We start from the raw sequence: 14545 nt of genomic DNA, 5'->3' as shown, positions 1-14545 counted from the left end.
TGCCACTGATGGACATCTGAAGTGCATGCGTATCCAAAATATATTTTGTTGTTTTGCTTTTAAAATTTATCAGCTATGTTTCTAGAAGAACAGTGATATTCCGTGAAGTGAAATATGAAGTCAGAAGAACATTTCAGTAACACACAGTAAAAAGCATAGGGCAAATATTTATTTTCAAACAAGTCTTCACTTGCTTCCTATAATAAACAGATCAGGAACGGCTCTGGTGAGCTTGATTAGGAAAGAAACTTCAGAGGGCTGAGATCACTCAGGACCATTTTCCCCCATCAGTAAAACATGCTGTAGAAGAATCAAAGACCAAAGTTTCCAGTGTGAAACTTAGGAAAACTCTGGAGTTCAAATAAGTGAAGCTTCCTCCAAATGAGCCCTTTCCATTCAGGCCATTTTAATCTTGTGTTTATAAACTGTGTTTATGGAAGACAATCTTACTCGGCTACGAGTGATCACCAAAGAAGACTACAGGAATAATTCTGGAGGAGGTTAAGGGGTGATATGATAGCCATGTTCAAATATATAAAAGGATGTCACATAGAGGAGGGAGAAAGGTTGTTTTCTGCTGCTCCAGAGAAGCGGACACGGAGCAATGGTTCCAAACTACAAGAAAGAAGATTCCACCTAAACATTAGGAAGAACTTCCTGACAGTAAGAGCTGTTCGACAGTGGAATTTGCTGCCAAGGAGTGTGGTGGAGTCTCCTTCTTTGGAGGTCTTTAAGCAGAGGCTTGACAACCATATGTCAGGAGTGCTCTGATGGTGTTTCCTGCTTGGCAGGGGGTTGGACTCGATGGCCCTTGTGGTCTCTTCCAACTCTATGATTCTATGATTCTATGGAGTAGTATATTTACGCAGAGATCAATACTTTTGAAACATGCAGGTATTTTTCAAATGTTATGGTTTCAGCTATATAAAATAACAGCTTGCAGATGAGCTCTTATGAAAGCCTAAGTTCATTGGTGAAAGTTTATCCTTTTCCTTACAATGCCATACATGCTCTGGAGCAGGCACCCCCAAACTCAGCCTCCAGATGTTTTGGGACTACAACTCCCATCATCCCTAGCTAACAGGACCAGTGGTCAGGGATGATGGGAATTGTAGTCCCAAAACATCTGGAGGGCCGAGTTTGGGGCTGCCTGCTCTGGAGGGCTTGACTGGATAGATAACAGCTATTCAGGTTTCAGTTTCGCATGTAGATGGAACAAGTTTTTAGAGCAATCGCTTAAGCCAAGCTGCAGACTTGTGTGTTTCCTATTTTGTGAATACTCCCAACACATGTAAGTGATAGGATAGCAAACAGACAGTATTCACTACTCTATTTATCACTGAAATATACTACATATGCTATAAATTAATCTGCCCTTTCATGGGCTTCTCTTTATCTGTTATTGTGTGACATTTCATTAGAAATCAGAGAGGGAGATCATGACTGTACAGTATTAAAAAGTGCATTTTATTTGGAGTTGTCAGGTATCCAAGCACATCCGTGTCCACCAAGTCCCCGTAAAAAGTCACAAAACACAAAAGATGGGATACCCTAAAACATCCATTAAGGGACACAGAGGTGGGAATGGAAAAGGGAGATGTTAAAAGCAGAAGCTGATTCTTTTTAAATGAGAAAAAAGGCAGTTCTGGTTCACTGTCAGGCCTTGAGCAAAGGAATCTTCTGACCACCCCTTCTAGGGAAGGGCGTGGTTTGCATTTTCTTTCATCATCGCTCATGTTTTGCATTTGAGTCGCTGCATTCCACTATCACGCCATTTCCGTTCCGTGTTGTCTCCTTTCTGTTCCAGTCCCTCTCGGTGTAAAATTCAGCTAACACAGGGCAATGGCTTGAAGCAACTCCACCCCACGACCAGTTATCAGGGATCCAGGGGTTCGTAAGACCTTCTCTCACAACTGCCCAATGACCTGTGTAAAGAATAGTTTACAGAGGAGAAAGATAGGAGTGAATACTTGGGGGTAACCACCAATGGCATAAAGCAAAGGGTCTGGAATATGAATGTTGACCTTTGAGTGAATATATTTTAGGAGCATCTAATGGCTTTGCACCTAACTAGTTCCTCGGAGGACCACGAGGACACTCATGAAAACTGCTCATGCATTCAGAAGAAGATCATAAAGTGATAGAAAATAAAAAACCAACCCCCCAAAATGAGTGTATCACTGTTTCTTCTGCCTATAAAGGCATCTCCTAAAGGCAACTAATGCATTTCTTTAAAAATCAAGAGGAAATAGTACATTTCTAGGCACTCTTAAAAGTGACGTTTCTAATCTTTGTGGCCCTGAAGGAAGTCTTGACATAGGTAAACGTGTAAATTAAGGAGAGATGGGAATCTGCAAACATGGGGAAATATGTAGAAACAGACCCAGAGGAGCTGGGATGAGTTTCAGATCCCAGTTGTGTGCACGCTATTTTTATAAAGAGACAAATCTCTGCTTCATATGTTTAGTCCAACAAAAACAGATCAAACTCTGCAAACATACACCAATAATGAACATTGTATATGTCGCTTGTGAAGTGTAAAATAGGCTAGGAGAAGTTGACATGAAATTTGCCACTTAACAAGCCACATACAACCTTTTTGGCTATCAATCCAACCATTGTCATACACAATAAGGTCTTAAAAAATAATAATCAAAGCTTGATATTTTAAACTTCCTCCCAAAACGAAACCTTACCAGTGAAAACCTTTTTCAAGCTACGGCTGATCCAGATGTTATCCACGGACTTGGAGCCCTGAGGGTTCTTTGTGCTGATGTTTGTAAATGTGCTGGCGGGGACCAGAGGATGGAACTTCTCCTTTTTCAAGAGGTCGTGGTCGCTACTTTCGGGGGCTTGACTGAAGTCGCCTAAAATGATCATGTCTTTTTCTCCTAGGAGTGCGGAGAGCAAAAATAAATACATGAAGAGTTAAGTGATAGGATTGTGGAGGATGTCAAGAAAGCAGCTGTATCCTTGGTCCAGGACCTTTATTCCTCAGACTCTGTTTAAGGGTTGCTCGATCTTCTGGGTTCCTCAAGAAGCGGGTTAGACTAGGCCTACAACAGGAGTAGGAAGGTTGTAGTTTTCTAGGTGCTGCTGCACTGGGCAATGCTCGTTGGGTCTGCTGGAGTCCAACAGATTTCCCATGCCTGGCCCACAAAATACCCTCCCATTCTCTTATTCTTCTACCCTCAACTGCTCAAAGGTCTCTCCAACTCGGCCCATTTTTTCGTGTTGCTCCCCTGAGCATGAAACTTTTTCTGGGACTGTGGGTGTGAGGCCACCAACTCATCCATCAGATCTCTCCACAAAATCCACCTTTCCCCCAGCAAGACCTCCAGCTTCTAGCCTGCTGTTGTTACGTATTAATCATATTCCACATAGGTCTGAAGGCGATGTACCAAAAAACAGCCAAGAAGCCGTTAATGAGAGTGCAAAAAGTAACAGAAGGTGGATTTAAAAACGAAGACTCTGTGGACACTCATGGCAGAGGCCTATTTGTCCACCTGGGAAAGCCTGTGGGAGCAAAAATGTCCTTTCTGGAAAGTACAGATATTGGGCATTGTCACAACCTGACAGCAATTCTGCTCCACAGAACAGGGGCAGCTACGCTTCGGTGGGGCGTTCACATCTACAGTGGTTGCAGACCTCCCAAGTGTCCCTATTTTCCAGGGACAGTCCCAAATTTACAGAAGCTGTCCTGGTTTCTGATTTGATCCTGGAATGTCCCACTTTTCCTTAGGACGTCCCTATTTTCATTGGAGAAGTGTTGGAGGGTATGGAGTTATCTGACCCCCAAATCATCTGAAGGCAGCCCTGTACAGGGAAGCTTTTAAAAAAAGTTTAATGTGTTGTTATGTCTTTATATGTGTTGGAAGCACCCCAGTGTGGCTGGGGCAATCTAGTCTGTTGGGTGGGGTATAAATATTATTATTATTATTATTATTATTATTATTATTATTATTATTGAATAGAACATCAATATTTTCATCAGAAAAATGTTGGGAGGCTCCATGTGGTTGCTCCAAGACTTCATCAAGAACCAGTTTTATGTAGACCTTTAACCATCTACAATGCTATAAAAGAACAATAAGCTTCCATTTCCCAACTTTTAGATTGGTTTGACAGGTCTCATCACTAAAGTGTGCTTTGTACACCTCTAAGAACCAAACCTCTAAGAATATAAAAACTGTGGGACTTCCATTCTTGTTCCAAGTTACACAGGCCGCAAACACACCATACATGACCCCCCCCCCCAAAGCATGGGAACTGTAGTTTGCCTTATGGGACTACTATCCCCAGCAGTATAGTTCCCATGATTCTTTGGGATGTACGGTGTACACACACCATAGTTAGCTGAAGCCATGTATCCAAATAGCTCTTGACAAAGATCTGCTGAAATACTGTATGTCAGTTGATCAATTGCCCAACAAGCCCCTGAATTTTTAAGACAGACAGACAGACAGACAGACAGACAGACAGACAGACAGACAGACAGACACACACACACACACACACACACACACACATATCATCCTAACAGTGCAATCTACTCAAAAGTAGTCCCATTAAGCTTTATGGGGCTTCCTCCCTGGAAGGTGGGTATTGGATTGCAACCTGTGTGGCTCAACTCTCCTGTTTCAATTTATGGTGTCCCATGTGACCATACAGAGAATACATATTTTTAAAAATTCCCTCCAAAGGAGCACCACACATTGAAGACGTTTAAGAGTCAACTTTCTAGTAGCTACTTCTTCAATGCTTAAAACAACGTTGTCATAAATATTTGTAAGCTTCCTATAACTAAATACCTTTGGTATATCATTTTATACTTATTTTGCCTTTAGATTTCGACAGGATATATCTTTGCTAAATTTCTGTGTATAACTCCGTTCCTCCAACTGCAACACTGCGGCTGAATTCTAAGTGAGCCTGCTTTGTTTAAACTTGATCTTTCTGTATAATCTGTTGCCAACCATCTTTTCCCCCTCCGAGTTTCTTCATTTGTTCTGGGAGTTGACAGCGCTGGCCTTCTGCCTGGCAAGATGGAGCCTCATGCTCAGCTCCCAGACAACTCCAAACGACAAGCTCAATAAGGATGCCGAGCTGACAAAAACCAGAGCCTCAAAATTCGATGAACGTCCGTAATTAACATGCTAAGAATCCATAATACTGTGCATTGTGAAATGCACCCACGCAATGCAAATACTGACTTCTGCTCGCATGATACCAGGTGGCAAAGACTATTAGGTGCCTGTTTCGGAGGAAATTTATTGCTTTTTGAGCAGGATATATTTTTAGAATATCTCCTGTTGATTCATAAGGCTACAGGGGGAGTTAGGATGAAGGGCTGTAGCTCAGCGCTGAGAACAGCTGCTTTGCACACAGAAGGTGTCTGGTTCAAGCTCTAGCATCTCCCCATAGGGCAGGAGAAAGACGGCTGCCAGCCTGTTTCTGCAGCCACCTGCTGCCAGTCAGAGAAGCCAGTACATACTGAGCTCAGTTCAAGGCAGCTTCCTACGTTTCTGCTGCTATGCAGGCCTTCAACCAGCAGAGGGTGCTCCTATTCAACAGCACTATCTAGTATTACAAGAGCACAGCCATGCCATTGTAAACCTAGAGCTGCTTCAAATGCAAAAACTTCCAACGCCGATTGCATTTCTGTGCAGGCGGGAAGCATGCAAACCCTATTCAGATTTCTACAGGTGGCAAAACACACCTCTCTGTGTGCATGGGGTGCACGCTGCGAAATAAGAAGAATGTACAAAAATCCCTGCTGAATGCAACCAAACCTAAACCCAGGCCATAGCTGTCAACTTACAGATTTGAAAATAAGGGACCAGCAGCCTCGAAAATAAGGAATCAGCAGCCAAAAAAAAAAAAAAAAAAGGGATTTTCCTTAGCTTATACAGAAATCCGGCACTGATGGAGCCAGGCTGCTTTGGCTGCCACTGACTGTGTTTTGCAGGGGGTCGGACTAGATGATCCCAAGGGTCTACAACTCCAACCAAAGAAGAGGGGGAGACAAAACTGATGAACGACGTCGAGATGGCAAAGCTTACAGGCAGAATTAGAAACCAGGAAGAGGACCTCTTTAATAAAGAATGGGGAAAGGTTATAATTTAGTTGAAAAGCTATTGTAAAGAGTTACATACATTGGTAGGATTGACAGAAAACTTGTACAGTGGTGCCTCGCAAGACGAAATTAATCCGTTCCGCGAGTCTCTTTGTCTTGCGGTTTTTCCGTCTTGCAAAGCACGGCTATTAGCGGCTTAGCGGCTATTAACAGCTTAGCGGCTTAGCAGCTATTAGCGGCTTAGCGGCTATTAACGGCTTAGCGGCTATTAACGGCTTAGCGGCTTTAAGAAAAAGGAAACAAACTCGCAAGAACTCGCAAGACGTTTCGTCTTGCGAAGCAAGCCCATAGAGAAATTCGTCTTGTGGAACGACTCAAAAAACAGAAAACTCTTTCGTCTTGCGCCTTTTTCGTCTTGCAAGGCATTCGGCTTGCGAGGTACCACTGTAGTAAAAATTTGAACTATGGATGGACAAATAATTTATAAAAATAGAGCTATGAAAGGGATGCAAAGGAGGAAATCACTACATTATGCTCCACTGGTTGGAGGGTATGCTAAGCAACGCGTCAGGGCTGCCGTGGTCCTGGCGCGAGGAGTTCCATCAGCCCTTCCCCACCTGAGAGGGAGGGAGGCAGAGAGACTCTCGCCCACGCCGCCCGCGAGCCCAGCATGAGGCGGTTGTGGCGCTGTGGCGGCCGCTGAAGCACTGCCCTTCTGTCTCCCTCCCCATCCCCTCCTCTTCCTCCTCCCTCAGGCTGTCTCCTCAGCCACCGCCGCTTCCGTCTCCGTCTTCCCCTGGCAGCGCGGCGGAAGTCTCGCAAGAGAGGGGCTGCCTGCCTGCCCACCCGCCGCCACCCATCTCCTCATGACGCGCCCATGAGGGGGAAAAGGGAGAGACGGAGATGCGGCAGCTTGTGTGCGTACTCTCTCTCGCGGCAGCGGACCCCGAGCCGCTGCTTCCCTCCCGAGCCGGGTGAGCATGAAACCCAGGAAATGTAAGGGACATCATCAATAAGGCACAGCAGTGGGACACGTCGCTGGGGTAAGGGAGTTTCCCGCCAAATAAGGGATGGTTGACAGCTATGCCCCAGACTTGCATCTCTCTGCCCAGAGCGGCCAATGAAATGTCCATGAGAAGTCCAGAAACAGTAGGACAACTCCCCTCTCTGCATCCCACCTCTGTTCCTGCAGACAGTACACAGTCATAACTACAAACCACGGATAGCCTTACACTGCACTCCTTTTGGTTATCCTTTCCTGGACCTTTTCCAGCTCTAAATATCATTTCTGAGACACAGTGGCTGGAACCGTCCACTGTATTCCAAGTGTGCTCACGCTATACTTGCTACAAAGGCATTATGACGCCGCTCGTTTTATTTCTGACAGGTATGCGATTGCCACATGGGATTAAACTGTGCTTTCCAATACGGTTGGGCTTCTGTAGTCTAATCTTCCAATGTAAATATCCATCCAAAATTATTCTACTACAAAGTAAGACCAATGGGGAAGCCAGGGGGCGGAGGGGGGAACTAAGAAAAAAGAAATCAGTATTTGACTAAGGACCAGCAGGTAAGAGATTTGTCAATATCACATGGTCTGGTAAATATCCTATTGTCACAACACAGAGTCTTGAAAAGATCACAAAGATGTTAAATGAAAAGCGAAGGCACATAGCGGTTTTCAAACGATATGCACCCATTGCCTTTTCGCCTTCACAGTCTATAGGGCACCCATCATTTCATCTTAGGTTGGCTCCTCCTCAGTCGTTTTTTTTAAATTGTTTTAAAGGGAAAAAAGTGCTGGGACTCAGCATTAATTTGTTACAGTAAGTGTCACAATTTAAACATTTTGCAGGGGGAGCTGCTGGTACATTGTTGCCATAAGCAAAGGTAAAGGGACCCCTGACCATTAGGTCCCATGGGGTTGCGGCGCTCATCTCGCTTTATTGGCCGAGGGAGCCAGCGTACAGCTTCCGGGTCATGTGGCCAGCATGACTAAGCCGCTTCTGGCAAACCAGAGGAGCGCACGGAAACGCTGTTTACCTTCCTGCCGGAGTGGTACCTATTTATCTACATGCACTTTGACGTGCTTTCGAACTGCTAGGTTGGCAGGAGCAGGGACCAAACAATGGGAGCTCACCCCGTCGCGGGGATTTGAACCGCCAACCTTCTGATCAGCAAGTCCTAGGCTCTGTGGTTTAACCCACAGCGCCACCCGCGTCCCTTAAGTACCACCCCCTTTAAAAGTTCTGCTCCTCCTAACTCTAACCATGCACACCATTTGGCAATAGCAACTCCACATCCAACATGAGGCATGTAACGTGTGTGGAAATAATCAAGCAACATAAAGTATTTGTTTTCCAAGGTACCACGTCATCCTTGGGCCCCCCAAAAAGAGATCCCATCTCTCTGGGCTGTCAGATTAGACCAGGCATAGGCAAACTCGGCCCTCCAGATGTTTGGGGACTACAACTCCCATCATCCCTAGCTAACAGGACCAGTGGTCAGGGATGATGGGAATTGTAGTCCCAAAACATCTGGAGGGCAGAGTTTGCCTATGCCTGGATTAGACCGTTGAAGTTCTTGATGCTCCCCTACAAATGGGGTCTCAAGGTAAGGCTTGCCTTCATTGGAATTGGAGGTGGGTGAAATACAGAGTTCTTCGACACTGTAGGAGACTAATCAGATTAGAAAAAAAGATGTGGTTCCTCTTCTCTGGTCACTGATTGGGATCAGCTCCATCATATTTGATCAGATCTGGGCTGGCTCTTAGTAACAGCCAGTGTGGCCAAATTGATACACCTGGCTGACAGAAGGAGAGGTGGCTTTGTGGTGCATAAACGTATTATGTGACCCAGTCAGATGGGTGGAATATTTAGACATTAGCCAGAATAGCAGGGGGTTGGGGGCAAGGGCCCAAGGGGGGTGCAGGGGGTAGCTGCCCCCAATCCACAAATATTATTGAAAAGCATTGAAAGTGCTAAATTATCAGAGGTTCTGGATCACCACCCCCAGCAGGAGCCTGCTCCCCGCAATGTCCTATTGACAGTGGACTTTTACCTGTGATTTCCCAAGAAAAGCTCAGCAACTTTGATTGCCTAAAAAATGCTGAACAACCTTGGCCCCCCAAAAAATCCTGGCTACGTCCACCGGGGGGGGGGGGCAGCCACAAAATTGGGAGCAACCACCCTGCCCTGGGAATGTGAAAACAGGAAAGCATTTAAGCTAACTCGTTTCAATGTTCTCCCCTCAGCTATTTAAATAATTTTATTTAATTTCAAGATTTAAGCGCATTCCAGATCTGAAACGGGTATGTCCGTGTTATAGTGAAGAGTTAGAAATTGTACCAGGCGTGTTACTACAGTGTAATTTTTATAAATCGCCCTCACTGTATGGAATCAAACATTTTGCTTTTGGAAACTGAAGGTCTGTGGAATACAAATAAATTTGACTCCAGCTCTTGGGTGGGGGATGACAACTTGAAAATGCAACTTTGCAACCACCATCGCGCTAAGCGCCACTGTAGTCAGTGCAACTTTCTTCTGAGTAAATACACTTTGGACAGCGTTGAAAACCTCACAAACCTCAGAATGTTGCTGAGAGTGCTTCCATTTAACAGAAAGGACATTACTATTTTCAACTCCATTTGAACCAGAAAGAAATCAATACTTGCCTAATGGAGAAGAGAAAAACAATTCTGGGATCTGTTTTCTAACTTTAAAATAAATGTTAAAAAAAACACAACACAACACCAAAGGAGGTAGGCACTAATTAAATTGTGACACAGCGTACTTGACTTCAGCTCCAGCAGCTTCAGTCTTTCAAAGTATTGCTGAGTCCAAATCAGATCTGCAGAACTTTCTATACTTCCCGCTAAAAAAATATCACAACAGGGTAATCAAATCCAGCAAAACACAACTGATGCCTCGTAATTAAAAACAAAAATGACAAGTTGAGTATTTGTTAGCTGTACTCTTCACACACCTCTTCTGAAACTGGAGATGGGTGTTGATTCAGAATATTTTAAGCCGCTGACCTTGGAAAATTGAGCTAAGTCATCCAACATTTTTGGCCTTTGTTAAAGAGTAAACAAAAGTGCTGGTCACTCCTGTCCCCCAACAGAGGCCCAAGGGCTACATTTAACTACGGTGAAATCAGGATGGCTTTCCAGAATCTATATGCATCTAACTTAGCAGATTCAAGGTAAAAAAAAAGGGAATAGTTTAATTGCAATTGCTTATCAAAACTGTCATTGACAAGCACCATTTTGAAAAACCATTCTATCTTTTCCCTAACACTGGGGGGATGCTATTTTTAAAATGATGCCTCCTAAGACACATGGGTTTGCCATCTAAAAAGGAATACAACTTTTTTTTTTTTTTTTTGGAACAACTGTTCCTTCACATATTCAAATTTTATGCACATTTAATCAATGAATTGACTGCAATGTATGTGATTCATTGACTGGCTTTTTAAACTGGATACCAGTCTACTTGATGTAGGTCTTCTGATGATGCCAAAATGTCATCTCCCAGGTATTCCCAGGGACGCGGGTGGCGCTGTGGTTTAAACCACTGTGCCGCTTGGGCTAGCTGATCGGAAGGTCGGCGGTTCAAGTCCCCATGAAGGGGTGAGCTCCCATTGTTCAGTTCCAGCTCCTGCCAACATAGCAGTTTGAAAGCACATCAAAGTGCAAGTAGATAAATAGGTACCACTCTGGTGGGAAGGTAAACGGTGTCTCCATGCACTGCTCTGGTTTCACCAGAAGTGGCTTAGTCATGCTGCCCACCTGACCCAGAAAAACTGTCTGTGAAAGCGGACAAACGCCGGCTCCCTCAGCCAGTAAAGCGAGATGAGCGCTGCAACCCCAGAGTCATTCACGACTGGACTTAACTGTCAGGGGTCCCTTTACCTTTACCTTTAGGTATTCCCTACAAATCCAGCCTGCAAAAGGTAAAACATCTGATTGCAGGGGCTGTTTGGATCCAGCCTGCAAATGGGCAACTTCTAAAGGGCCTTGTGTCAAAAAAGCACCCCTCGCCGGGGAACTATTGTGGCATATGAAACTGCTGAGAATTGACACAGCTTTTGAAAATAAACAGTGCAATTCTGTGCATATCTACTCAAAAATAAATCCCACTTAACAGGTAAGTGTGTGCAGATTGCAGCTTAAGTAGATGAAGAGTCCCATCTGCTAGTTTTTATTGTTTTTAAGCAAACTGGTTGACGTTGAAGAAAAACACGGCCTTACCTTTCAGTGTTTCCTGCAGCGTCTGTGCAAAGGCTGCTAATTTATGACTATCGTGGTTTTTCACAGCATTTTCTCCCACTGAGGGCAAAGGCGTCAGATGAAGGTTAACCAGAGTTAGGTCATTCAATCCGACCTGGACAGGTGCAAGCAATGCGTTAGTATTAATTACATTTATTTGTTGCTTACTGCATAAAATGTCTTGAAGGAAATGCGGCAAGAGTGTCGGCAGCCACAAAACTCTGTCATCTAAGTTTCAAGAAAACTGCTTTTTGTGCCCAGTTATGACATGCACACACATTTGAATAACCCAGATTTGCTCCCTTAAGAAAGACGCCCTCAGACATCGATGCCAAACTTCAAACACAGCACCTTTAAAAAACATTCCCTTATTCACATTCACCCACCAGCAGTTACTATCAAGATGACCATCCCATATGTACAAAGAGACAAGTGTATTATTAAGCAATCAAAAGTAAATGGTTGTTCTGTTTGTACATATATGAGAAATGATATACAGTGGTACCTTGGTTTATGAACTTAATCCGTTCCGGAAGTCCATTCTTAAACCGAAACCGTTCTTAAACCGAGGCGCACTTTCCCTACTGAGGCCTCCCGCCACTGGTGCCCTTCCACCATTCGGATTCCGTTCTTAGACCGAGGTAAAGTTCTCAAAATCCCGGTTTTGCAGAATTTGTAAACCAAATCTTTCTGAAACAGGACTGTTTTTAAACCGAGGTACCACTGTATACTAATAACAATCTCCATTCTCCAGCATTGGCATCGATTTCTGGCGAGATCTTGTGAGATTTCACAGAAGTCACATGAGATCTCAATGGAACCTGCCGCCATGGCGCAACCCAGGTATGGGTTTGCCTCAAGCGGTGAAACAGGATGTGCCGCCCTTGGCTTGCGTTGACAGACCTTTGACCAAGCATGGCGCTTGAATTCTTCCCTCAAGGATGTAATGCAACTGAGAACATGCCCATGCTCTCGATTTCTTTCACTCAAGAACTTTTGCGCACCATTACCTTGAAATGTGCGACGTAAGGGTGAGGATACGTCTGCCTCCCATTGCCATTGGTGGGGGGGTTCTCATGGGAGATGGCATCCTTCAACTCTACCCCTGCTGTTGTGTCCCACAGGAAGCCAGAATATTCTACGCACTGAGAGGCAAAAGAAAGACAATCTGATATTCAAAAATATATAGATCCACTCACACTCTGATCCTTTCCTTTCCCCTCAGCCCGCTTAACAATGAGTTTCCAAAAATGAACTGAATTGACAGCAAGGATTAGTTGGGCATCCATAGCTGAATCCATGTACTGAATTTGTGGGTGGTATCTACTCTTAGTAAGGTAAAGGTAAAGGTAAAGTTACCCCGGACCATTAGGTCCAGTCGTGACCGACTCTGGGGTTGCGGTGCTCATCTCGCTTTATTGGCTGAGGGAGCCGACGTACAGCTTCCGGGTCATGTGGCCAGCATGACTAAGCCGCTTCTGGCGAACCAGAGCAGCGCACAGAAACGCCGTTTACCTTCCCGCCGGAGCGGTACCTATTTATCTACTTGCACTTTGATGTGCTTTCAAACTGCTAGGTTGGCAGGAGCTGGGACCAAGCAACGGGAGCTCACCCCATTGCAGGGATTCGAATTGCCAACCTTCTGATTGCCAAGTCCTAGGCTCTGTGGTTTAACCCACAGTGCCACCCGCGTCCCATCTACTCTTAGTAGACCCATTTAAATTTATGGACTTACATTAGCTGTATCTATTAACCTCAATGGGTCAACTCTGAGTAGGAGAGTGCTTACAACTGTAATCAGGGTGTTTGGGGTTTTTGTGTGTGTAAATGTATGCTTTTATTACCATCTCCAGAAGGACACCACATATTTATAATGTTATATTTACAATTCAACAGGATATCCTCTTATGCGCAGGTACTTTTTAATAGTTGTTTTCACATTGTCAGTGAGCCACTAGATTAGTCGTTTCGAAACCCATAAACAAATAAATATACTGTCTGGGTTTGTGGCTAGCAGGGACATTATACGCACAAATACATTTTATATTTAAAACGCATTGACAATAAAACTCTTTGCTTTCCTGGCACAAAACTTGCTGCAGTCGGACAGAAATAAGCATTTCCAAAATCAATAACAAGGTCCAGGAGAAAAGCCAGTTATGAGTAGTCAGCTCAAAGCAGAACTGAAATGCAGTCCTTGGCAAAAACAAAAACCATAGAAGCTTTTTGCTCAAAACAAGGGGTAGCTATGTCCTCAGCTGGACAAAAACACAATGTTATGGAAAGGTCACGGCATGCAGACTAGAGTACCGTATTTTTCGCCCTATAGGATGCACTTTTTCCTCTCCAAAAATTAAGGGGAAATGTGTGTGCGTCCTATGGAGCGAATGCAGGATCCTTGGCTTCAGCGATAGCGACGTGAAGCCTCCAAAGCGCAGAGGGAGTGCTCCCTCCGTGCTCTGGAGGCTTAGCGTTGCTTTCGCTGAAGCCTGGAGAGCGAGAGGGGTCAGTGCGCACCGACCCCTCTCGTTCTCCAGGCTTCAGGGATAGCCGCCTTAAGCCTGCGGAGCGCAGCGTGAGTTCCCGCTGCGCTCCGCAGGCTTTCGGTTCCTTTCGCTGAAGCCAGGAGAGTCTTGCTCTCCCGGCTTCAGCGAAAGGAACCCGAAGCCTGCAGAGCTCAGCGGGAACTCACGCTGCGCTCCGAAGGCTTCAGGGATAGCCACCAAGACACAAGTCAAGACAGCCACCGGGATTCCCCCGGCAGCCCCGAGAAGCTCTGGGAGAAGTTCTGATTTCCCCCTCTAAAAGCTAGGTTCACCTTATGGTCCGGTGCGCCTTATGGAGAGAAAAATACAGTACCTTGTGAGGCTGGCCTGAGGGCTTCTCGGAAACCGCTGTCTTCCAGCATCCTCGAGGGCCCTTCCATTTCCGGATGTTTGGCAGGGTTGGCTGGTTCAACTCCATGCAAAACTATAAAGGGACCAAGCAAACAAATAACAGCCATTACATATGGGGATACCTATCTTGTGAGAGAGGAGAGGATTAGCCCAGGCTACCTGGTGAAGAATATTCCCAAAAGCTTCATTTTTTTAGCTGGCTCACATCCCTTTTCTCCGTGCGCAATTTTTTCAGCATTGCTATCTTACGTTCGGCATTGCAGACCTTCATGTTGAAAGCAAACGGATAGCCTTTAAAATTGC

General features: G+C 44.9%; 1 protein-coding gene across 1 annotated transcript in view; it reads right to left on the bottom strand.

Annotated features, from left to right (window-relative positions):
* Positions 1–1446: 1446 nt before the first annotated feature.
* Positions 1447–14545, bottom strand: part of EEPD1 (endonuclease/exonuclease/phosphatase family domain containing 1) — a 62471-nt gene continuing 49372 nt past the window's right edge. The window contains exons 3-7 of the mRNA XM_079947598.1: positions 14205–14315; positions 12356–12490; positions 11328–11460; positions 2697–2891; positions 1447–1925 (exon numbers count right to left, since the gene is read on the bottom strand). Of these exons, the coding sequence (XP_079803724.1) occupies positions 1726–1925; positions 2697–2891; positions 11328–11460; positions 12356–12490; positions 14205–14315 (774 nt within the window). The 3' untranslated portion in view covers positions 1447–1725. The remainder of the gene's footprint in view (positions 1926–2696; positions 2892–11327; positions 11461–12355; positions 12491–14204; positions 14316–14545) is intronic.

This window comes from Podarcis cretensis, assembly GCF_951804945.1.
Source record: "Podarcis cretensis genome assembly, chromosome: 12".
Classification (NCBI taxonomy): domain Eukaryota; kingdom Metazoa; phylum Chordata; class Lepidosauria; order Squamata; family Lacertidae; genus Podarcis; species Podarcis cretensis.
The sequence above is the reverse complement of the archived record's forward strand: the minus strand, read 5'-3'. Positions and strand labels throughout refer to the sequence as shown.